This window comes from Oryza sativa, chromosome 4 (genome assembly GCF_034140825.1).
Source record: "Oryza sativa Japonica Group chromosome 4, ASM3414082v1".
Classification (NCBI taxonomy): Eukaryota; Viridiplantae; Streptophyta; class Magnoliopsida; order Poales; family Poaceae; genus Oryza; species Oryza sativa.
The window spans coordinates 34,960,152-34,985,409 of record NC_089038.1 but is presented as its reverse complement, the minus strand read 5'-3'; the positions used below and the strand labels follow the sequence as shown (position 1 = coordinate 34,985,409).

General features: G+C 46.0%; 4 protein-coding genes across 8 annotated transcripts; all 4 read left to right on the top strand.

Moving 5' to 3' along the window:
- Positions 1–1,751: 1,751 nt before the first annotated feature.
- Positions 1,752–8,317, top strand: LOC4337385 (uncharacterized). Of its 5 annotated transcripts, XM_066309588.1 has the most exons (8): positions 1,752–2,116; positions 3,393–3,515; positions 3,610–3,659; positions 3,863–4,440; positions 4,621–6,208; positions 6,594–6,698; positions 6,820–6,994; positions 7,503–8,317. In XM_066309588.1, exons 2-8 carry the CDS (start codon positions 3,399–3,401, stop codon positions 7,716–7,718), a joined length of 2,829 nt encoding a protein of 942 aa, XP_066165685.1. In that variant the 5' UTR covers positions 1,752–2,116; positions 3,393–3,398; the 3' UTR covers positions 7,719–8,317. The 5 variants fall into 5 exon arrangements, with proteins under 5 accessions (XP_066165685.1, XP_015636398.1, XP_025880551.1 ...); XM_015780912.3 differs by having other exon boundaries at positions 3,863–6,208; XM_026024766.2 differs by having other exon boundaries at positions 1,752–3,515.
- A 2,666-nt stretch (positions 8,318–10,983) lies between these two features.
- On the top strand, positions 10,984–14,965 carry LOC4337384 (endoglucanase 13-like). The gene is made up of 6 exons (NM_001419965.1): positions 10,984–11,452; positions 11,711–11,923; positions 12,012–12,212; positions 12,896–13,280; positions 13,734–14,276; positions 14,359–14,965. Exons 1-6 carry the CDS (start codon positions 11,216–11,218, stop codon positions 14,655–14,657), a joined length of 1,878 nt encoding a protein of 625 aa, NP_001406894.1. The 5' UTR covers positions 10,984–11,215; the 3' UTR covers positions 14,658–14,965.
- A 3,514-nt stretch (positions 14,966–18,479) lies between these two features.
- LOC4337383 (probable acyl-activating enzyme 6) lies at positions 18,480–20,858 on the top strand. The gene is made up of 2 exons (NM_001419964.1): positions 18,480–19,008; positions 19,095–20,858. The coding sequence occupies exons 1-2, from the start codon at positions 18,808–18,810 to the stop codon at positions 20,568–20,570; spliced, it is 1,677 nt and encodes a 558-aa protein (NP_001406893.1). The 5' UTR covers positions 18,480–18,807; the 3' UTR covers positions 20,571–20,858.
- Positions 20,859–20,992: 134 nt separating this feature from the next.
- Positions 20,993–25,258, top strand: LOC4337382 (probable metal-nicotianamine transporter YSL10). Its single transcript, NM_001419962.1, has 6 exons — positions 20,993–21,879; positions 22,711–22,874; positions 22,995–23,092; positions 23,199–23,333; positions 23,580–23,769; positions 23,841–25,258. Exons 1-6 carry the CDS (start codon positions 21,360–21,362, stop codon positions 24,954–24,956), a joined length of 2,223 nt encoding a protein of 740 aa, NP_001406891.1. The 5' UTR covers positions 20,993–21,359; the 3' UTR covers positions 24,957–25,258.

Here is a 25,258-nt window from a genome sequence, read left to right as displayed (position 1 = left end):
TTTTAAAAAAAATAATCGCTCTGTTCTTTTCAAATTTGCAGCCCGTGTCTTTTGTACGTCAGGATCACATCAGTAAGTGAAACTGGGTAGTAGCTGATGACAAAACTCTCTGAACCAAAGTTGTTGGGAGGATTTCATCAAAGAATGGGGCCACCGTTTTCTCCTCATGTTGCATCACCTCTCTTACCTTGACAAAGGAAACAACGTCACCGTCTTAAGTGTGGGTAGGTAGAACAAGATAAACTGCATTATGCGCCTAAAAGAAAGATACTTCCTCCGTATCTAGCTAGATTCATTAACATTAATATGAATGTGAGAAATGCTAGAATGACTTACATTGTGAAACGGAGAGAAGCATGTTTCATTATTGACTTGGTTCAGGTAATCCGATCTAAATTATATGTCGTGTTGATGATCACCCTCTCTCAATTTGAGGCAGGAATCATAACCCCTGATCTGTTTACAGTGCTCTCGATGTTGCCAGCGGTGTAGTTGCCAGCAACCTGTGCATCTAACAAAATGGACGAACGGAAATGGTTAAGTATAGAAGCAAGGGCGATGTGAATTCTAAATCAACCGCGTTAGCGAAAAGCCGGAAAAAACGGATTTGTACATCATATGTGAGGTTGCTTAATTGAATGCTACCTTGTTTGGACGATTAGGGAGGTGGAGTTTTTTTTTTGTTTTAAAAAGGTATTCAATAATTTGGTAATCGATTTGAGCAGTTGTAGACATTATCAATTCGCTAACAGGCTTAGTAAAACTTAGATCTTTTTTAGCCAGCTGTATAAGAGATTAATATATTTTCTATCGGTTATAAATATTCTCTATTTATAAAAGAAAGTCATGACAGTAACTAAATTCTTTCGTGTATTCTTAGCACTAAACGAATCGACTGTTCCACTAATAAAAAAACGAAAACTTTGCTGGGCTACTTGTACCACATCTATATATTCATCATCCGTACTTCTAATCCGTACCTCACCTTATTCCAAACTGAATAGACCACCCGAGCAACCTTCATCGAGTAAAATTATTTTGTACCACCGATGATATAATCATGCTAATTAGTTTTAAAATGCGGTTAGGATAGGAATGGCGCGTGATGAAGGAGGACAAGCAGGCTACGGAGATCGGTCTAAAGAGATGCAATGGTAGCGGAGGCCCAGAACGAGCAAGGTCAGCAATATCATGACAAGAAGAACGGGTCCTGAAAGAAGGGGGTGATGAAAAAAAAAAGACAATGATCACGATGAAGTATATGCCACGGTACCGCCGTTATCAATAGTCGGAGATAGAAACGACTCATCGGAGCCAAGGAAAAGGGGAAGGCGAAGGGGAGTATAAGAGAGAGTGTAGGACACAGGAAGATAGAGTGTAGTGTATTACTACCATCTTATATAAAAAAGGCAAAGGTACATTGAGACAAATGCAACCCAACAGAATCGCCATAAAAAGACATCTGTCGATGAAGAGGAGCCACACCATTATCACCACCAAACCTCAAAGGCTCAACAAGCTTGAGTGCAGGACACCAACTCGTCGTCTCATGGTTCATGCTTGACACCCAACAGTGTCACATTTGGAAGCAAAATGACGCTTTCAGCCTCTGCCAATCCTCGGACTGGCACCTAACCACCAAAACCCAACGACGGAGAGAAGAAAAGAGAGATCAAAGGCGAAGGGCAAATCAGAAAAAAACGTGCCTCGTATGAGCTCATATATATAATTTTTTTCTCCGAAGAAATCCCATCATTTTCTCCGGGGGCTATTTAACGGGCTCATCTGGTCCTCCACATTCTCCCCCTCCTCCTCCTCCTCTTCCACCTCCACCCTACCACTCTCCACCACCCACCCGCCCGTCCGCCTCCCTCCGCTCCGCTGCTGCAGCCAGCCAACCCAGCCTTGCTGCCTCGCGGGCGAACAAAAACCCCCAGAATTCTCCGCGTCGATCTCGCCCCGCCGCGTCCCGGCTCGACGCGGGCCGGCGCCGTGAGGGTGGGGATCGCATGTGAAGCGCATTGGAGCGGATAACTCGTCTCTATTTGGGGGAATTTTTTTTAGTTTTTTGTTTGGGGTTTCCAATCCTTTTTCTTCGGCGGAGCCGCGAGCGTAGGTGCGTCTATCTGCTCCGTCTCCGGTGGTTGTTTTGATTTTATCCGATTTCGAGGGGGGTTCTTGTGGGCGGTGTGATTAGGCGGGGTGATCTCGGCTCGATCGATCGGAACATCATCTGCAGGGGAAGCGGTTGGCCTCCCCCCCTACGCCCTTTGAGGATTTTTTTACCCTTGGTGTGATGAGATAGATGTGTGCTGTTTTGGGGATTTTGGTAGGTCGATCGGATCATCGGATGCGCTATGCCAGCATATTCTTGTCGTGTTTCCTGATCTGAGCACTAAGCCTCAGGCAGTGATGAGAGTTCGGTGGAGCTCGTTAGTTTAGTCGATCGTGCTGCTCACCCTAGAGCTTTTCCCCCTTTTGTTTAATGGAGAAAAACTCATAAGCATACTGTTTCTGTTGTTAGCTTAGCTGTCTATTGGGATTTCTTTTGGAGAGTTTAGATGCAGCAACAAGTAGAGTGCTAGGATAGGCTATTATTTATCATTTGTTTATCTGTGGCTGTGATCAATATGGAGCATCTTCACCACTACCTGACTGTAAATAAGTAATTGATAGTGTTGACTAATTGGAAACGTCACTATCAATTGATAGTATTGTCGATTTCTATGTATGTTCTCCCCTTCAATCTGAATTAAACTTAGGCTGGCCCGGGTGAAAAAGATAATGCTGACCAATCTGTAGACCCTTTGACCACTGTGTTTTCATCAATACATATACAAATACTTAGATCTCGGCACTACTATAAATGTATGGCGCGAAATGAATCTTACAATGTGTTTTTTCTTTCACAAAACAAAGCGGCTGAAATTATTGTCGGTCAAATTTGAACGAGAGAATCTTCGCGCCACCGCCGTGTAGGCACATTGTGTAACTGAAATTTGTTTCTTCTGATATATTCACGTGCAAAGCTTTTGCGTTTCCGCTAATAAATTTGAATGAGAGAATCAACGGTATCAGTTATTCGAAAACGGACGGAATATATTTTTTTGTCGTCTTCTATGCTCTTTTCAGAAATATATATTTCTTAAATAGCTTCATACCATTTTTAGATTAGCTTATTTCTAATCAAAAGTACTTCGACTTTGACCTTGTTATATGTTTAGTATTGTTGTAAAGATATAATTAAAGAAAGTAAAGCCAAACATTGTCCAAATTGCAAGTAAAAATACAGTGAGTAGTGTGTTCATGACATGGTTGTTTGGCCCGAACTGCAAAAAATTGTCTTTGAAACATTCTTTTTCATCTACTTGATTAGTTTCCCCTCAATGTAGCACGATATGCTGCGGCAACCTGCAAGCACCTCTGGAGATGTTGATAGAATTGCAAACAGGAAGCATCGTCACATAGTGCCTAGGCGTTCAACAGAAAAGAAGAACCCTCATAACATCCAGTTTGTAAGTACTAACTTGGAAAGAGAGATATGGTGTAGCGTGCATTTTTTTTGGAGAATTTATTTATCCTTTTTTTTTCTGTTTTGTTATTTTGCAGGAACGTCAAGTAGCTGCGCTTGAATACAGGCAGGAAGAACAGAGGAAGAGGTACGCTGATGTGCTCTAAAATCAATGTGCTTTGATAAATCATTGTTTTGTATTATCTCCAGTATACTGAACATTTTCTAGTGGTTTTAATAATTGATCAGTATTGATTTCATGTCACTATTATTAGCTGTTATTATTACTCTTTGTTCAGCATGTTAGTTGAAGAACTGCATTAACTTTCTTGCCTGGTTTGTTATTTTCAGAGCCAATGGTGGTCGTTTATTCTTCACATTGTCTTTATCATCCCATCTCGTGGAAAATGGAGATGAACTTGAGACATCCGCATCACCATCATTGTTACTTTTTCACTTCAATGATCCAGAGGATTTGGCAAGATGTTTAACTTCATCAAGGGCGTTGCTAGAGGACTCCCAACAATCAGACAAAGCCCCTGATAATGATTTCTCAGTCAACACCTTCAGCAACGCGAGTGTGGACGTGAAGCGAACTTCACGAAAGAAAAGCAAAAAGAAAAACAAGAGGCACAAAAGAGTGCATGGCAAAAAAGTATCTGAGGCATCTGACACACAGTCTATGCAGAGCAAGGGTGCTTCTCATTGCATCGATGTTGCTGGTGGTGAATCCTTGACACTTTCATCCAACCATGTGGCTCATGCTGGATCTGAAATGCGGTGTAGAAAGGAGACTTTTCCTTCTATGGCTGATGGAGGTGAAACTTTGACACTGCCTCCAAACCATGTGGCTGACAAATTGTTTGGGGATTTGTCTTCTGATTCTTCAGTGAGAGAAGTTTCTGCGGAGAGACCTGATAGTGAAACTGGTAACGATGGTTCTTTCATAACTCTGATATCAAGTACATCTTGTAGTGATGAGATAGAATTGTCTAGGCATGCTTCTTATTTTGAATGCTGTGAGCAATCTAACAGCAATAACTCCAGATGTTTGGACAGTGCCTCCACTTCCACTCTTACTGATTCCTCTTTGGATGGCCATTACACAGATAGCAGTTGGAACTTCAGTGATGATACCGAGAACTTGTTGATTGACAAAAATGAGTGCCCTCCGTGTGTTCAGTCAAAAGTGACAGATCTCAGGGGTTCTAAATGTGGTGGCAGTGAAGGTTGGCTAAACAAAGCAAATCATGATAAATTCTCCTGTTTCAGAAACAGTGCTGATGCTAGCAGTGGTACACAAGAAATGCAATCATGCAGTAATGCTAGTAGCGATGGTGATTTCCTCCCAGTAATTTCTAGAAAAAGAGCCCGGAAAAATAGAAAGGTCCAACCTTTGGGGGGTTGTAATGTGGAACATATTTGTGGTGTTGAGCATGGTCAAAGTGGAAAACAATCCAAAATTTCTTCTAGACCAAGTAATTCTTGCACACAAGTTGCATCAAAAGATTCCACTAAGGATTTCATTCACCCAATTAAAGTTCGCACATGGACTCCACATGAAGTTACACTAAATGATTACATGATAGGAGCAAATATGAATCACCTCCAGGATCCAAAACAAAACCGTAGGGGGAAACCACATAAGTACTCTTGTTTGAGTGAAGTGGCAAACTGTGGTTTTATTGAAGAGAAGAGTGCCTGTACAGCGAAAATGCTTCCTGGAATTACACACTCAACAGAAACAGGTGTTGGTCAGATAGCATCGAGTTCAGCTTCTGATGTGACGGTCCGAGAGATATCTGAGGAAATTTGTACACCAATAGGTCCTGTGCAGAAAGGAGGGCTGCAGATTTTGCTTCGAGAAGAAAATGTTGTTGGCACAGGTTCTCTTGATGTTTTGAATCATGTTTCTTCTGTTGATTCCGAAGAACAGAAGAAAGTAGATAATGCTGTAATGAGCAGATCTCATGGCATGGAAGGTCACCATCTACAATCCCAAGATTCAGGTTCTCAGTTCCCTGGATGCACCACAGATTACTGGAAAACTTCCAGGCCTACTGAAAGTGGTTTGGAGGTTGGCTATCATGGTGTATCAGCTTTTGAAGGGCGCTGTAACACGAACCAGCAAAGATCTGTTAGTTCTAAATTGCAATTAGGTGAGATGATCAAGGCTGCAAATGATGCCTGCAAAGTGCAAGGTGCATCAGATGTTCATCTGATTTCTGGTCACCCCCTTGCTGATTTTGAGACTTTTATATATTCTGCAAGTCCAGTCATTGCTAAGACATCTTGCATGAGGAATGGCAACTGTTTGCAGGACCCGCAAGCTGGCAGCTCACCATATCAATATCAGATATCGGATGTCTCCTTGAGAAATGTGTGGGAATGGTATGAGGAACCTGGATCCTATGGATTGGAAGTAGAAATCCATAGAAGTCTCAACTCTACGAGATCAGCTTGTGGTGTCTCAGAGTTCTGTGCTTACTTTTTACCTTCTCTATCTGCTATTCAATTGTTTGAACAGTGCAAGAATAACTTGGACCATAAGTTTGACAGTGATGATGATTTCTTATTATCCCAACCAAATGGTGTGTATTTACCAAAACCATCTTTATCTGTACAAGACCATGGGGAACCCCTGTTTGAATATTTTGAATCAGAGCATCCTTCTTCACGTCCTCCACTTTTTGAGAAGTAAGCCTTCTATTGTTGATGTTATGTATCTACAGACTGTAGTAATCATCTACACTTGACTTAAAAAAAAAAGACCGAAACAAACAAAGTTGTGAAGAGATGAAATAAAATAAATCAGAAATCATTCATAAAGAGCTTAGCCAGGAATTGTTGTTGTTCTTCTTGACTTTTAAAATCATAAAGAGCTTAGCCAGGAAGCATTGTTCTTCTTCTTGACTTTTTAGATGCTTACCAGTCATTAATGGGCTGTCACATGTTTTTTCTTGATGATACTTGATACATTTTATTTTTATCTCCTTATGCATATAACTGCTGAAATAAAATGAGGACGTTGCAATTTTGTTTTAAAACGTTTCCTTTTCCTATGCATTACAATATTTTATAGGATCAAACAGCTTACCAGTGGTGAAAATCTCTCTACTTGCCAAATATTTGGGGATCCCAAGATGTTGGAAAATCTTAAATTGCGCGATCTTCATCCTGCTTCCTGGTATGTTCTAATATTGGATATTTCTATCCACTGAATTTTGAATTTATATACCATTTGTTCCCTTATTAGTGCTGATTATTTTTTAACTCTTGCTAATGATATTACCGGACTCCATTTCCAGGTTTTGTGTTGCGTGGTATCCTATTTGCCGAATTCCTCAAGGAAACTGCCGTGCTGCATTCCTGACTTACCACTCCCTGGGCAAAGTAGTTCCCCAAATTCACTCTCCAGACAAGGCTGATGAACCTACTCATTTGGTTTGTCCAGTTGTTGGTTTCTGGAGTTACAATGACAAGGTAATATTTCATCTCTACAATAATCATTTTTTGTATCGGTACGGATAGTATAGGTTTGTAGCCACAATTTATTATTATTACTAATCACATTCAGCACGGTACTAAAAGTTCAATGTAAAACCTCATCTTCATCTAACAAAAGCTTTATGAGTAAACTTTAATTCTTGTTTTTTTTTCTTATTTGACTAATCAAGTTGTGACCTCCCATAGGTGGCTTGCTTATATCTCTAGTGCACTTCCCCTTTTAAGCTTAATTTAAGACAGTAAGATATGGTGTTGGACAAACGTCATCTTCATCCCATCTGTCTGTGACCAAGTTGATTGTGCATAGGTGGACAATCCACTATGGAAAATCATTGTATTAGTAAAGGAATATAAAGTTTTCTGTTATTATACCAGATGGCGGAAACCTTTGTGTACTAGAAAAACCTTTTAGTTTTCTTGCTGGTAGTATTTTCATAGATATTTTAATGCTGAACTCATCCTTATTTATATTTTTTGTTTACAGGGAGAGCAATGGTTTCAACTGAGAAACCCAGAGATCAAGCCAATGTCATTAGACGTTGGCCCCAAAACTGATCGTGCTGAAGTCCTGAAACAGAGGCTGAAGACTTTAAGACATGGTGCATCAGTTATGTCAAGCATGGTGATACCCAAGGCCAACGGGGAGAAGTCTATCAACCGTCATCCAGACTATGAATTCTTCCTATCTCGGTCTAACTGAATGGTTGCATGATCTCCACGGCATCGAAATACATCATGTTCTCTCCATTACCTGTACTGTATGGGTCCTAGAACCAGAAGCACCTCCATAGTCCCAACATTCAGAGTTTCAGACTATGCTCTAGCGCGGTACCATCATACCAAGGCTGGAAGTTGATGAGCTTTAGCTCTTTCTAGTAGTAGACTGGTAGCAGAACACCCGAAGGGTTTTTTTTTTTGGTTTTTTGAAAGAGCGACTCGGCCCGTGGGTTTTCGACTTCAGATGCTTGCCCCTTTAAGTAAATCCTTTAAGACTTAGAGCGTTGCTTCTGGGTACCTGCAGATGGGTTCAAGGCCTGTAGTGTATGCTGTTGCTTGCTTGAAATGGGAATTTTTGTCCATGCAGATCGATCCTCCAGGCGGTTTTTATATGCCAGATAGTAGAAGAGTTCTGTAGCTAGGATGGGCTCGTTTGAATGTTCTCAATGTTATTTTCGCGAGGCAATTTTTTTTGCCACCAGGAGGAATGTCGGAATGTAGGACAGTTGAATATATCCCATATGTAGAACAAGAGAAATTTTACTGTCTTTGTGGATACCTAGAGAGATCATTTTTTTTTTATTTTGGTTTCTCTTAATAGCCGAGGTATTGTGGATACCTAGAGAGATCAATTTTTTAATGTAGATTTTGGTATCTCTTAATAGCCGAGGTATTAAGAGAAGAGGTATACCAAGTTTCTTAATAAAAAAAGGATACCTCACTGTACCTGCTAAAGAGTAAAATCACTCAACAACTAATTAAATTTCCGGTTGTTCAAGTTGCAATGGAATCATTGTAGTTTGGAAGCATCGTCAATAGAATCACCATCTTTGTCTAGTTTGAAAGAGTTGCCAATACTCAATAGCATTATCATCTTTTTTTTGCTCCCAAGTAGACTTTGTTTTCGTTAAGAAGAACATCTTCTTAAACTTCTTTATCAAAGAACACATCACCCACCATCTTCTTAAACTTTATCAAAAAGAAAACCACCACCTTGAAGTATGTTTGCTCAATCATATGCAGGACCACTAAACACAAGGCTCAAATTGACGCCATCTGACTAACAACTACTTCCTCCATTCTTTTCTTCAAGAAACTACTCCCTCTATCCTATATTAGTCTCCAAAACTAATCTTTGTTTTATAATTTCTCATATATATAATAAGGTTGTAGTAACAAAATTATAACCATATGAAAATAAATTCAAATATTAATCCAATGATATAATTTTTAGCAAGTAAAATTCAATTTATATTGTACTAAATGATGGTCAAAATGTTTTGAAGGTGGAATCTTAAAATATGTGGACGCCTTATATTATGTGATGGAGAGAGTAACTTCTAATTCTGTATTTGAACATAGTCTATATCTAAATATATAGTTTGAAGTTTTTTTTTTTTTTTTGGTGGGAGGGGGTGTAGTCCATGACCAGTGAAAGATGCATACGTTACAAGGATTACACTGCGACAGAGGTGAGCAGGCGAGTTGGATTGACTGGAGGAAACGACAACGCTTCGTCGTTCTGAGGACGCGCATGCTGGATCTGGGGCGCCGGGCCGCAGTTGATGACGGTGAGAGCGGAGGCGAGGGCGGTGTTGGGTGGCGAGTTTATCGGAGACGACGACGATGAGGCCTCACCATTCCGGCCGATGAGCGTGTTGGGACGGCCCCGCTGCGGAGGAGGTGAGGGGATCGGAGGCTCTGAGAGGCGAGTTTACCGGAGATAACGACGAGGCCGTCCCATTCCGGCGGATGCGCCTGCCGGAGCGACGCCGCGGCGGCTGGGACGGAGAGATCGCCGGGGGAAGAAGAAGAAGAGAGAGGAGGAGTGGCATTAACTGACACCGTTGGATCAAAACCTCATGGCTGCGATCGCGTAAGCACAGGGTGACTTTTGCAAAAGAGCCCTCAGTTTGTTGTTAGTATTTTCTTTAGAGTCCTTGCTCGACATGGATCGCTGCGACGCTGCGCATCGTTAGCGACCGTACGGGCCTGTACGGAAACCGTCGGATCCGAATCAAGCGGTCAGGAACTCAGGATCACCGCGGCCGAGTGGAAACTGTCCGTAGATCGCTATCCTGATGGCTCGTAGTCGTACATACACCGTTGGATTCGAATCTCGCGGCCAGGGTGGTGCGGCTCTACGTCAGCCGCGCCGTCTCCTTCGCCGGAAATCCAGAGCCGCGTAGCTCCGACACCATTGCCACTTCGCTCGAGAGCTGAAAGCTGGCACATCTAGTCGTCGGCTGATCACTCCTGGTGGCAACAACCAAAAGAAGTGATCGATAATTTTATTCTTGGCTGCTGATGAATTCAGTAAATCGGCCTGGCCGGCATGGTAGATCGATGCCGTGCCATGGCGGAGTCGATGTGCAGTTACACTGAATAAAACCAGTGTGCAGTTGTGCATTTGGTCTGCTTAGAGCAGGTGCAATAGCAGGCTATAAGCCAGCTATAAACACATTTCGAAAAAATAAAAAAAGAGAGAGAATGACAGCGGGGCTACAGATTTATAACCAGTTGCAGCACAGACTTCAAGGTGTATGTGTGTATGATAGATGAGACCAAATATTAATTATGTAGTATATATTTATAGGTAACTATTGTATGAGTTGGCTATTAAGTTGATTATAGATGATTTCAAGCCAACAGTTGGCTATAGGACACAACATTTTTCTTTTTCTTTTTTGAAAATGACACATTTTCCTAAGAACATGCACGGAGTTCTGCCTGTCTCAGGAGATAAAGGAAACCGAAACTCATACAGCAGGATTCACAGGAGAGCAAGGAAGGTACTTCGGTTCTGATGCACTGGAGATCGAGTGCAGATGGTGCTGTGAAAGCTCTTGAACAGCAGGAAGGTACAGAGATGTTTGGCTCAGCTCACCTTGAATATATATGCATAATATCTGGGTTGACCTTCCACAAATATCCAGATCAATGGCACAAACGTGATAAAATTGATTGGAAAATCATTTGCAACACAAGATCACGCAGTGTAACTGGAGTGGACTTCATGTCGATCCAAGCCGACACAATTGGTAGTTGACACAATGATCATCAAATTCTCAAAAAAAAAAAAAGACAATGATCATCAGACCCAGGCACCCAGCCTTTCATTTTTTTTCTAATCTTCCCTTAAAACTACAAGCATCCAATCTTCAACTCCATTACCTTAAAAAAAAAACTAATCTTCAACTATTATTATATTACCAATTAAACTATTACACGCTTGAGTTGCAACCATTTCTGCAGTTTCGGCTCCACGACGTGCATGGCTCAAACCCCGCCAAAAGCTCACCTCGTCGTCGTCGTCGTCGTATCTCTCCTCCTCGCTACGTGCGAGGCACATCGCGTGCGCCCACGATGCCACGGCCGCGCGCCACCGTCCTCCACGTCGTCGATCATGGCGACCTTATAAAACTCCTCCGCCGTGCGGGCCTCTCCCTCAATCCAGTATTCCACTACCGAGGTCGAGCAATGGCGGCGACGATGAACAAGACGCCGGCAACCACCTTCCTGCTGATACCGGCGGCGGCGTCGCTGGTTCTCCTCCTCGCGGCGGCCGCGTCGGTGGAGGCGTCGGCGTTCGACTACGCCGGCGCGTTCGACAAGTGCCTCCTGTTCTTCGAGGCGCAGCGCTCCGGCAAGCTCCCCGACGACCGCCTCGTCCGGTGGCGCGGCGACTCCGCCCTCACCGACGGCTTCTCCCAGGGGGTAATACATACATCTCCGCCGCCTCCGGTTCAATCAACCAAATGCTCGATAGTGGTTACAGTCGTTAGAGTAGTACTTTAAAGTCCTGAGTTTAAATCTTTATAGAAGTAAATTTTAGATTGTGTTGTCCACGGGACAAAGTTCTCTATTGCAATGGCCGTGTATATCCAGTTGGATGTAAAAGGCAAGGCCGGGTAAATGCTCGATCGGGTTGAGTAATGCGGCGCGAATTGAATCGAAGGATGGATGAATTTGCAGGTGGATTTGGTGGGCGGGTACTACGACTCCGGCGACCACGTGAAGTTCGGGCTCCCGATGGCGTACGCGGTGACGATGCTGTCGTGGGGGGTGGTCGAGTTCGAGAAGGAGATGGTCGACGGCAACAAGCTCCACCGCGTCCTCGACGCCATCCGCTGGGGCACCAACTACTTCGTCAAGGCCCACACCCAGCACAACGCCCTCTGGGTCCAGGTACGCACGCACTCAAGGCCCATCTCACCAAGAGCCCAACACGGCCCACTAGTGCCCTCAAGAAAAATTTTCTGGATTCTTTGATTAGGTGGGTGACGGCGACAGCGACCACCTGTGCTGGGAGCGCGCCGAGGACATGTCGACGCCGCGCACGGCGTTCAAGATCGACATCAACAACCCCGGGTCGGAGGTCGCCGGCGAGACCGCCGCCGCTCTCGCCGCCGCCGCCAAGGCCTTCAAGCCCTACGACCGCATGTACTCCGACCTCCTCCTCCTCCACTCCAAGCAGGTACAGAGACACATGTGGCTGTGATCTTCGTCCATTTTTCCAACCCACCTTCCTCGTTTTTCGCACGCATGCTTTTCAAACTATTAAACGGTATGATTTATAAAAAAAAAGTGAATTACGTTTTGGGCCACATCTTATTACCTAAGTTTCACTTTAGACCACCTTTAAACATATATTTTTACTTTGGACCGAATAAATTTACTATTGTTGTAATTTGGATTACCACGAACGATTTTTTTTCAGTACAACCAACGAGCTTAAACACATCAACTCTAGTATGCGGCCGAACTCCTCTATATATGGTTCATATGTTTGCCGAAAGGGAAGTTATACATGATGAGAAAAGTTGTTTATGATAGTACAAACCGTAACAGTGGTAAATTTACCCAGTCTAAATTAAAAAGATAGCTTTAAGGGTGGTCCAAATTGAAACTTGGGAAATAAAAGAGGGACCAAAGTGCAATTTAATCTTAAAAAAATATATATTAAAGTTATTTTAAAAAATCATATTAATCCATTTTTTTTAAAAAAATAATTAATAGTTAATTAATTTTATAATAATATAAGCTTTGTTTTGCGGGACGGGAGGAGGGGCTGTCGAACGCAGCCAGCGTATGAGAGCAATCAGCAAATGCAGCAGCAACATTCTGATGAGTTATTTTCTCTTTTTTTTGGGGGGGCAGCTGTTCACGTTCGCGGACACGTTCAGGGGCAAGTACGACGACTCGCTGCAGAGCGCCAAGAAGTTCTACCCGTCGGCGTCCGGCTACCAGGACGAGCTGCTGTGGGCGGCGGCGTGGCTGTACGAGGCGACCGGCGACGAGCAGTACCTCCGCTACGTGTCCCAGAACGCGGAGGCGTTCGGCGGCACCGGCTGGGCCGTCACCGAGTTCTCCTGGGACAACAAGTACGCCGGCCTCCAGGTCCTCCTCTCCAAGGTCCTCTTCGAGCAGGGCGGCAGCGCCGCCGGCTACGCCGACACGCTGAAGCAGTATCAGGCCAAGGCCGAGTTCTTCCTCTGCGCCTGCCTCCAGAAGAACAACGGCCACAACGTCAAGATGACCCCTGGTAATCCATCCCATCCTTGCTAGCTTCTTCTTCTTCCAAGGATGGAAAACTCAAATCATCCTTAAGAAAACATCTCCTCATTTTTGCATGATCATAAAAAAAATTAGTAGGATAGATCACTCTTAATAAATATACAAATTCAAATTCAATTAATACAAATAAAAACAAAAATAATAAATTTGACAATGAATAGAACGTGTAATTTAAGGTTAAATTTGTTATTTTTGTTTTGAATTGTATAAGTTGAATTTTAACTCGCATGTTTACGAAAGATGTCATATATTAATCTATCTTGACAATTTTTTTTTAAAAAAAAATTGATAAAATTTTGAGTGAGATGTATAAAACGAGGGGATGTCCTCCCGAGGGACAAAAATCCACTTCCTCGAAGAATTGGTAATAGATTTTGCAATGTGATTGTTCTGAATTGTGTGGATTGGATTGGTTATCCAGGTGGTCTCATGTACGTGAGCGACTGGAGCAACATGCAGTACGTGAGCTCGTCGGCGTTCCTCCTCACCGTCTACGCCGACTACCTCGCCGAGTCGCGGGGAACGCTCAGGTGCCCGGACGGCGAGGTGAAGCCGGCGGAGATCCTCCGGTTCGCGAGGTCGCAGGTCGACTACGTCCTCGGCAAGAACCCCAAGGGGATGAGCTACATGGTCGGATACGGCAGCTACTACCCGACGCACGTCCACCACCGCGGCGCGTCCATCCCGTCCATCTACGCCATGAACGCCACCGTCGGGTGCATGGAAAGCTTCGACAAGTACTACAACAGCAAGAACGCCGACCCCAACGTCCTCCACGGCGCCCTCGTCGGCGGCCCCGACGCCAACGACGCCTACGACGACGACCGCTGCAACTACCAGCACGCCGAGCCCACCCTCGCCGGCAACGCCCCCATGTCCGGCGTCTTCGCCCGCCTCGCCGCCTCGCCCGCCGATAACACGCCGGAGTACACGCCGGCGCCAAATGCCCCCTCGCCATCAAATGGTAATTAATTAACCAAATCAACAATGCAATCGAACTTGTACCATTGAGATCTCCTCCAAGTGATCGTGCGTTTCTTTGTCAGGTGGGTCGCCGTTGGAGTTCGTGCACACGGTGACGAACACGTGGAAGGCAAACGGCGTGGACTACTACCGGCACGTGGTGACGGCGAAGAACACGTGCGGCCACGCCATCACCTACCTGAAGCTGCAGATCAAGGAGCTCTCCGGGGAGATCTACGGCGTCTCCCGCACGAACGCCAAGGACATGTACGAGTTCCCGTCGTGGATGACACGGCTCGACGCCGGCGCGCAGCTCACCATCGTCTACATCCAGGGCGGCCCCGCCGCCAAGATCGCCGTCGTCGAGTACAAGACGGCCTGAGAATGGCACGACGACGACGACTGATTTCTGCCTTTCCTTTTTTCCATTTTAGTTTTGGTGTGTGGTTGGCTGCTGCTTTTCAGCAAACAGGTGGTGTGCAATCTCGAAGCAACGAGTCTGTGATGTCACCTCTGACCACGACTGCTTTGAGATGTGGACATGCACTGTTTCTTCTGTACTTGGAATGGCATAGGAGATCTCTCAGCTTTTCTTTTAGCTTTCGTGATTTCTCCATTCTTTCCGCTGTGCACGCCTGTGTGTTTTATATGTTCAAATTAAGCAGAAAACTGTGACATGATGTTTTTGCTATTGTGCTTAGGTGGTGTTTGGATCCAGTGACTTAACTTTAGTACTTATATTTAGATACTAATTTAGAGTATTAAATATATACTACTTCCAAAACTAATTACATAAATGAAAGCTAATTTACGAGATAAATTTTTTAAGCATAATTAATCTATAATTAGAGAATGTTTACTGTAGCATCCTAATTATGGATTAATTAGGCTCAATAGATTCGTCTCGCAAATTAGTTCAGAATTATGGATGGGTTTTATTAATAGTCTACGTTTAATATATATAATTAGTGTCCAAACATTCGATGTGATAGAGATTAAGTTTTAAGTTTTAGTCCCATCTAAACAGGGTGCTAGTTTGAGATGAAATTCAACTGCCAACGACTTCCTTTTCTAATTCTTATTTTCTTGCAAAGCTCTTTATCTTCTACAAGAATAGAGAATAAATTGTTGTAATTAGTCAAACAAATCTGTACCTTGTCTTTTCATCAAAAAGAAAATCTGCAGTTTGCCAATGACTCTCTGCATTGCTTTGGGTGGAATATGACAGATTATTCCACACTGGTTGTCTTTTCGATATAATGTTTTTTTTTTCAGTTTTGTGTTTAACTGGTTCAAGATGGAATTCAGCTGCCAACGACAGTGTTTTTCTTTGCAATTTCTTTCGCTTCTAGAAGATATTTAAGGAGATGAACAGTTTCAGTTTTTTTTTGACTGGTCACCAGAGGGAGAGCTACCCCACCTAAATTTTCATTTAAAGAGAGATATAATATATTAAGTCATACTCCCTCCGTCTCAAAAAAAAATAACAGAGGAGAGGATGCCTCTCCTTGTCCAGATTTGTCTCTTATAGTTTGTCTTTTTTTGAGATTGAGAGAATATACATTTGAACGAAGAGGAGAAGATAGAATTTGTTTCTAGGATTCTGCTACGATCCTGTCGGCACAGTTCAATCTTTATGCCCAGAGAGCAACATCCTCTATACACTTGGATGCTAAACGATTTAGAGCATGTATAATAGCAGACTATTAGTCAGCTATAAACATATTTTAGTGAGATAAAAGATAAGAGAGAAAAGCGGCGGGCTACAGATCTGTAGCCAGCTACAGCACGAACTCCTAGATGAAATGTATGTATGATAGGTGGGACCATATATTAATAGTATAGTAAGTAACTGTTATATGAATTGGCTATTAAATTTGACTATAGATGAATTGGAGCTGGTAGTGGACTATACTATTAAACTTGCTCTTAGAGCAGGTTCAATAGTATAGCCAACTACTAGCTCCAATTCATTTATAACTAATCTAATAGCTCATTCATACAATAGTTATATATTGTATTATTAATACTTGGTCCCACCTGTCATATACACACTGTGTTTTGGAATCCGTGCTACAGCTGACTATAAATATATGGCCCGCTGGCCTTCTCTCTTTTTATTTATTTTCTTAAAATATATTTATAGTTGGCTTATAACATGCTGTTGTAACTGAAGGAGATTCTCCTCTGAAAACTACATCATGGTGATGATTCCAAAGCCCCGGAGACAGAGCAGGAATGACCAGCTGCAGTTGGTCTAGCCAATCTGCAATTTGCAGTGGTCAGTCAAATATATCAGCGTTGCTTTGGGTGGATTATGACTAGATTATGCCCACACCAGCCATCTTTTCGCTCCACGGTAGCTTTACAGTTTCTAGAGAGAGAAAAAACGGAAGGCCAAGAGGGAAATTCCATTGATGTCGTCTGAATTTCACGTTCGCGAGTACGCAGAATTGTAAGAATTGAAAGGCGGCTGGTGCATGTGTTCAAATAGACCAGAAGAAATTTTACACCTACGATGGTCTGAAATTTCTATGGAGTATGGACGAATGTTTTACTAGTATAACTGATGAAGATGACTGTCCAGCCAATAATCTGAAATAAAATAAGATGAGTCAGACATATACTCCTACATAGAAAAGGCACTATTTTTTTATCAGGAAAAAAACCAATTGCTAGACTAGAACTACCAATGAAAACGATCGACGAGCTAGACAATCTTTTCTTCGCCGGGCACGAGATAGACATTCTTGACTAGCCTGTTTGCACATTGCAATTGACTGACCAAATTAGACACATGCAGTAGCAACTAGCAGATTAGATAGCTGCAAGGAGCCAAGGATTGGTGAAGAACAGTGCTACATACTCCGGTGTATTTCTTTTCTCTGAAGATAATACACTGGTATGTTCATCTCCTGCACGGAACTCTGAAAGCGACACATGCATACGAGTTGTCATAGTGGAGTAGCATGGGAGATAGGTAGAGTCTCGTCGGTTGCTCATATTTCCTAATAAAACACTGATTTATTAAATAATAAAATTAATTTTTATATAAAATTTTTATATATTTTTTTAGCGATTTAAAAGCTAATAATAAAAAACAAAACTATGTTAAAAATATCTTAAATTTAATTTCAAAATCAAGTTTAAAATTTTAATTTTTAGCTTTTGCTTTGATTAATTAGGTCAACCAATAAGGCTCGTATAGATATCGTGGGTTCGTGACTCATCTTTTGGACCGTACATACACATCGCCAGATCATGGTAAGGTATTAATTTGTCATGCTGCTGATCTGTATCATATATCCATAAGTCAAGAACAAATTAAATGAAAAGTTTCAAGCTTTTGTACGTTCCGGGTATATGGAAACGGGAGTCTTGTTTTTACCAGTTTTAAAAAAGTTTAATACTGCACATCAGTAGTTTGGAGGTACCATCTTCTGTATCGTTTGTTAATCTACAGTGCCAGAAAGACAGAGGTCCTAGATCATGTGATGCACATTTGATGCAAATCTATGGGGTTGAAGGGGGAGTAGTAAAAAAAAACATGCTACTGCCAACTACTGCCATCTGTTCATATATGATGAAAAGTATTTTGATTCGTTCTCTTGTCTCATCTCTGGGTTCTCCGAGGTTTGGCTGGGATGCTGGATCGAAGAAAATGAATTATCTTCAATCTTTCTTTTTACTGCGGCATGAACTAGCATATGATGAGGTATCTCCTTCGCCTTATAAAACACTAATTTAGTATCGAGTTTAACACAGTACTCCCTCCATATTAAAATAAGTGCAGTTTTATACTATTCATCTCCAACGTTTAACCGTTCATTTTATTTAAAATTTTTTTATAATTACTATTTTTATTGTTATTAGATGATAAAACATAAATAGTACTTTTAAGTGTGGCTAAATTTTTTAAAAAAAATCATAAATTTTTCAAATAAAACGGACGGTTAAACGTTGGATACGGATTTCTACGGCTGCACTTATTTTGAGACGGAGGTAGTAGTAAGTTTAGATTCACATTATTAATGTGTTATAATCGATACGTTTGTTTTTTCTATCTACTTCTGGGACTAAGGAAGGATACATTCCGTGTATCCAGATTGCGCCTGCAACTGATCGTGGCCGTCCCCATCAAACGAAGCTGCTGCCAATTTATATGGATAAATTTCTTTTTATTTAAATGGAAGACCACTGATTTCTTTATAAATGCAATTGGAAATTAGTACTATATACTGTACTCCATATATTACTACTAAATCCATTCCTCCTTATTTGACATAGTTGACCAGCGTAAATTTCACTCGCTGTTGCCCTATCCTTAGCCGTTGATCTCGATCCAACGGGCAGGAATCAAGGTGACTGAGATTCGGAGAATAAGTCATCTGGTCAATAGCAAACTGGTTTTATATCACCGCAGCCTCCTCACTCGCTCTTTCCTCGCCTCCACTCCAACCACCCCGCGATAGCTGGAGTCACCGGCGTTCACACAGGCGACAGCTCGTGCTCCGGCGATCGACGCGGCGGCCATGGACAAGCTCGGCGCCAACCCGGCCAACTCGTGCGCGCTCACGCCGCTGGGCTTCCTGGAGCGCGCCGCCACCGTGTTCGGCGACTGCCCGTCCGTCGTCTACCACGACACCGTCTTCACGTGGTCGCAGACCCACCGCCGCTGCCTCCGCCTCGCCTCCGCGCTCGTCTCCTCCCTCGGCATCTCCCGCGGCGACGTCGTGAGCATCCATCGATCCTTTTTCCTTCCACGGTCATTTCGTCGAACACCTTCCTCGTGTTGCTAAGCTAAGCTGGATTGAGTCAGGTGTCCGTGCTCCTGCCGAACGTGCCGGCGATGTACGAGATGCACTTCGCCGTGCCGATGAGCGGCGCCGTGCTGAACAGCATCAACACGCGGCTCGACGCGCGCACGGTGTCCGTCCTGCTCCGCCACTCCGGCTCCAAGCTCATCTTCGTCGACCCGGCGCTGCTCCCCGTCCTCCGCGACGCGCTCCGCCTCCTCCCGGCGGGGCACACGGCCCCGCGCGTCGTCCTCGTCGAGGATCCCCATGAGAAGGAGTTCCCTCCCGCCCCCGCCGCCGCGCTGACGTACGAGAGGCTCGTCGAGAAGGGGGACCCGGAGTTCGCGTGGGTGCGGCCGGCGAGCGAGTGGGACCCGATGATCCTCAACTACACCTCCGGCACCACGTCGGCGCCCAAGGGGGTGGTGCACTGCCACCGGGGGATCTTCCTCATCACCGTCGACTCGCTGGTCGACTGGGCGGTGCCGCCGCGGCCGACGTACCTGTGGACGCTCCCCATGTTCCACGCCAATGGCTGGAGCTTCCCATGGGGGATGGCCGTGGTGGGCGGCACCAACGTCTGCCTCCGCCGCGTCGACGCCGCCGAGGTGTTCGACACAATCGCGCGCCGCGGCGTCAACCACCTGTGCGGCGCGCCCGTCGTGCTCAACATGCTGGCGAACGCGCCCGAGGGCGTGCGGAAGCCGCTCCCGGGGAAGGTGCGGATCCTCACGGCCGGCGCGCCGCCGCCGGCCGCCGTGCTGTACCGCACGGAGGCGATCGGCTTCGAGGTCAGCCACGGGTACGGGCTGACGGAGACCGCGGGTCTGGTGCTCTCGTGCGCGTGGAAGGGCGAGTGGGACAAGCTCCCGGCCTCCGAGCGCGCGCGGCTCAAGGCGAGGCAGGGCGTGCGCACGCCGGGGATGGCCGAGGTGGACGTCGTGGACGGCGAGACCGGCCGCAGCGTGCCCCGCGACGGGTCGACCATGGGCGAGATCGTGCTCCGCGGCGGCTGCATCACGCTGGGCTACCTCAACGACGAGGCGGCGACGAAGGCGGCGATCCGGGACAACGGGTGGTTCTACACCGGCGACGTCGGGGTGATGCACCCGGACGGGTACGTGGAGATCCGGGACCGGTCCAAGGACGTGATCATCAGCGGCGGGGAGAACATCAGCAGCGTGGAGGTGGAGTCCGTGCTGTACGGCCACCCGGCGGTGAACGAGGCGGCGGTGGTGGCGCGGCCGGACGAGTTCTGGGGGGAGACGCCGTGCGCGTTCGTCAGCCTCAAGCAGGGCGGCGGCGCGGTGACGGCGGCGGACGTGGTCGCGTGGAGCCGGGAGCGCATGCCGCGGTACATGGTCCCAAAGACGGTGATCTTCCGCGACGAGTTACCGAAGACGTCCACCGGGAAGATCCAGAAGTACGTGCTCCGGAATATCGCCAAGGAGATGGGGCCCACCACGGGCACCAACACCAAACGCAACAGTAAAATGTAGCGGCATCTAGCCAGCAGATGTGGCACTTGCTTTTTAGCGTCGTCGTCGTCTTCTTCACTCGGACAGAGTCACAGAGCAGAAATGTCTGGTGCAGGCAGAGGCTGATGCATTCCGCATTGTCATGGCATGGCATGTTTCTGTCGATATATCAGCACCACCAGCCATGGCCTGTTTGATTGGGGGAAGGGGGGGGGGGGGTGTTTAGATCCACCGATAAATTTTTTTTAAGGCATGTACGAAGTATTAAATATTAGACGAAAAAAACTAATTACACAGTTTGTGTATAAATTGCGAGACGAATCTTTTAAACCAAATTGTTCCATGATTTAACAATGTGGTGTTACAGTAAATATTTGCTAATGATATATTAATTAGGCTTAATAAATTCATCTCGCAGTTTACATGTGGATTATGTAATTTATTTTGTTATTAGACTACGTTTAATACTTTAAATATGTGTCAGTATATCTGATGTGACACGCTAAAAATTTTCACCCATTTTTGCCAGGGTAATTTTTTGGTTGCCATGTGATTTTGCACTACGTACGTGTCCGTGTGACGATGTTTCGTGAAATTTTGGGCATTTGGTCGTCAAATTCCGGGCTCGTATCTATCATCAAGCGGTTGATTTGCCAAATTTAACCGCGAGCTAGTGCTACGTTGACGGGAAGACGATCAAGAGACGGGGGTGACACTCGCCGATAGAAGCGGATCCCGACGGAAAAGCCCCTATCCCTGCCACGTGGCACTAGCAAACTGAACCCAAGTGAAACTCATCAGTGACCCCACATGTCATCCCCTCGTAGCGGACAACCAGTACTACTGACATGTGGGGCCCAGACGACAACTCTTAACTCCCCGGAAACACGCGCGCCTTCGCCTTCGCCTCCACACCTCGCAACCGCGATCGATCGAGAGAGAGAGCGAGAGCGAGAGCTCAATTCGCGGGCCATGGCGAGGAGCGGGAGGGAGCGTAGAGATCAGGAGGAGGAGGCGGCGGTGGTGTCGGTGGAGCGGGTGTTCGAGGGGAGGGTGGTGCCGGGGTGGAAGGAGCAGGTGACGCTGCGGGCGCTGGCGGTGAGCGCGCTGCTGGGCGCCATGTTCAGCGTGATCGTGATGAAGCTGAACCTGACGACGGGGATCATCCCCTCGCTCAACGTCTCCGCGGGGCTCCTCGGCTTCTTCCTCCTCACGTCGTGGACCAAGCTCCTCGACAAGGCCGGCGTCGCCAGCGTCCGCCCCTTCACCCGCCAGGAGAACACCGTCGTCCAGACCTGCGTCGTCGCCTGCTCCGGCATCGCCTTCAGCGGTACGGTTTCCCCGCTGCCATTCTTCGCACTCGCCGCGGATCGGATCGCTCGCTCGCTGCACGATTCAGTGATTGCGCGATGCAAATTTTGCGTCGAATCGAATGGCGACGGATCACTTGTTTGGGCCGTAAATTAGGCCTCGATGGCCTCCTTTTTGGATGTATATCAAGGCCCACAGGCCACAATTCCATTTCGGTGTGTAGCATGAATTTTGATCTTAGGTTTTTTCTGGATTCTTTTTCTTGTTCTGTGCTTGCCTTTCTTAAAGTTCAGGTGTTTGAATTTCCAACCAAAATGATGTTTTTAGCACACCATTGGAAACTGGCCTATTGAGCATACTTCCTCCGTCTAAAAAAAGACTAATGTCCAGATTCATTATATTACGAAATGTCTTATCTAATATTAGGTTGTTTTTTGGTGGGACGAAGGGAGTACACAACATAGGTGTACTTCTAATTGCCACGTAGGACAAATACGGTGCTTAGCAAAAAAAAATGATTGCTGCATTTAAATACAGAGGATAATGTAGCCAACTAGCCATGGCCCATGGGAAAGCACCTACAAAGAAATGATTTGATTGGAGACTCATTCCTCGTGTTGTTTCCCCTAGCACTTGGTAATTTGCATCCTTACTAACAAAAAAAAACTTATCTTTCTTTAAGCACCTTGTTACTATAAGCATACATGTTCCGTTCTTCACGTCCTAGACTTTTATCACTGCTCTCCCTGTTATCAGTAGTACATCCACAGAGAGCACTGTGCACTACGTTCTCTGCTTGGTGTCAGGGTGGTGATGGTTTCAGATGCTGATCTATGCACTGGTGGTACAGGGGGTTTTGGCAGCTACATATTCGCGATGAGCGACAGGATCAGCGACCAGTCAGGCGAGGCCAGGGACGAGCACAACATCAAGAACCCCAGCTTGGGCTGGATGATTGGATTCCTCTTCATTGTCAGCTTCCTGGGCCTCTTCTCAGTTGTGCCACTCAGGAAGGTACTTAGTACATTTCATCAGCTCAGCTGTTACAGTTTCTCCTAAAATTCAGAGATATATGATTTCTTTGAAGGACATAGTTAAATTAATTGAACCATGATGTTAATTTTTCTCTGTCAGATAATGATCATCGATTACAAGCTCATATACCCGAGTGGCACTGCAACCGCACATCTCATCAACAGCTTCCACACTCCCCAGGGTGCAAAGCTTGCCAAGTACGGTTTTTTTTTCAGATAAGAAAGTTTGCTAAAGATATGTACATGTGGTGAATACAGAGAACAAATAAGACTCTTGTCTGAATTCTGAATCATTTTCCTGCAGGATGCAGGTCAAAATGCTGGGCAAATTCTTCGTGATGAGCTTCTCCTGGGGCTTCTTCCAGTGGTTCTACACCGGCGGCGACGGTTGCGGGTTCATGTCGTTCCCGACGCTGGGTCTCGAGGCCTACAGAAACAAGTATTGTCTTTGTTTTTTTATACACGACGTCGTTAATATTTCGTATAATACATTATTTAAAAATATAAGTTAAAGTTACATTTCTTTGATGATAAAACAAGTAATAATAAAATAAACAATAATAATACAAGTATTTTGAATAAAAGAAATAGACAAATGTCATGCTAGCTTGAAACATACAGATGCTCGCCACACTGGACAGTCAACAACAGTTAACTGAATTCTTCAGTTGGTTTCTTGCTGCAGGTTCTTCTTCGATTTCTCTGCGACGTACGTCGGCGTCGGGATGATCTGCCCTTACCTCGTCAACATCTCCGTGCTCCTCGGAGGCGTCATGTCGTGGGGAATCATGTGGCCTCTCATCGAGCACAAGAAGGGTGACTGGTATCCTGCTGACCTCAAACCCAGCAGCCTCCGCGGCATCGTCGGCTACCGGGTAGAACGAGCTTCTTGCAAATGATCATCTGTTGCATGATCAATGGAGTAATTGTGATTCGATCGATGCAGGTGTTCATCTCCATTTCACTCATCCTCGGCGACGGGCTGTACAACTTTCTGAAGGTGATGACAAGAACCACAACGGCGCTGGTGATGCAGGTGCGCGCGATGATGTCTGAGCCGACGCTGCCGGTCTCCGGCGGCGGCGGGCAGACGCCGGAGGAGACGTTCGACGACAAGCGGCGGACGGAGCTGTTCCTCAAGGACCAGATCCCGAACTGGCTGGCGCTGAGCGCGTACGTGGTGATCGCGGTGGTGTCGATCGCGACGGTGCCCCGCATCTTCCACCAGCTGAGGTGGTACCACGTCGCGGTGTCGTACGTGGTGGCGCCGGTGCTGGCGTTCTGCAACGCGTACGGGTGCGGGCTGACGGACTGGTCGCTGGCGACGACGTACGGCAAGCTGGCCATCTTCACGGTGGGGGCGTGGGCGGACGCGTCGGACGGCGGCATCATCGCGGGGCTGGCGGCGTGCGGCGTGATGATCGGGATCGTGTCGACGGCGTCGGACCTGACGCAGGACTTCAAGACCGGGTACATGACGCTGGCGTCGCCGCGGTCCATGTTCGTGAGCCAGGTGATCGGCACCGCCATGGGGTGCGTGATCGCGCCGTCGGTGTTCTGGCTCTTCTACAAGGCGTTCCACGACATCGGGATGCCGGGGTCGGAGTACCCGTCGCCGAACGCGCTGGTGTACCGGAACATGGCCATCCTCGGGGTGCAGGGCCTCGGCTCGCTGCCCAAGCACTGCCTCGACCTCTGCATCGGCTTCTTCGTCGCCGCCATCGCCGTCAACCTCGCCAGGGACCTCGCGGCGCCCAAGGTGGCGAGGTTCCTCCCGCTGCCGATGGCCATGGCGATCCCCTTCTACCTCGGCCCCTACTTCGGCATCGACATGTGCATCGGCAGCCTCATCCGCTTCGTCTGGGACCGCCTCGACGGCGCCAGGGCCAAGGCGTTCGCTCCCCCCGTCGCGTCGGGCCTCATCTGCGGCGACGGCATCTGGACGCTGCCGCAGTCGGTGCTCGCCCTCGCCGGTGTCAAGCCTCCCATCTGCATGAAATTCCTCTCCCGGACCACCAACATCAAGGTCGACGCGTTCATCGCCAAGCTCCCCTCCTCCTAGCTACCATGCAGCTGATCGACGAGCTAGCCATCTATCTAGCTAGCTCATGACCACTCACTCAACCATGACAACTTCATATATAGCTAGCAGTAGCACATACATTAATGTCGTAGCCTCCTTGTGTCTTGCTTCCTTTTAGAATCAGATGCCTTTGCTAGTAGCCCGCATGCATGCATGTGACACATATAAATAGCTACTAGGAACCGAGCAGCAATGCAAGTACTACATTATTTGGACTGTCAATATTACCACAACCAACACAGCAGCAACCAAATCTGATCTACCTGGGCTCTCAACTTTTC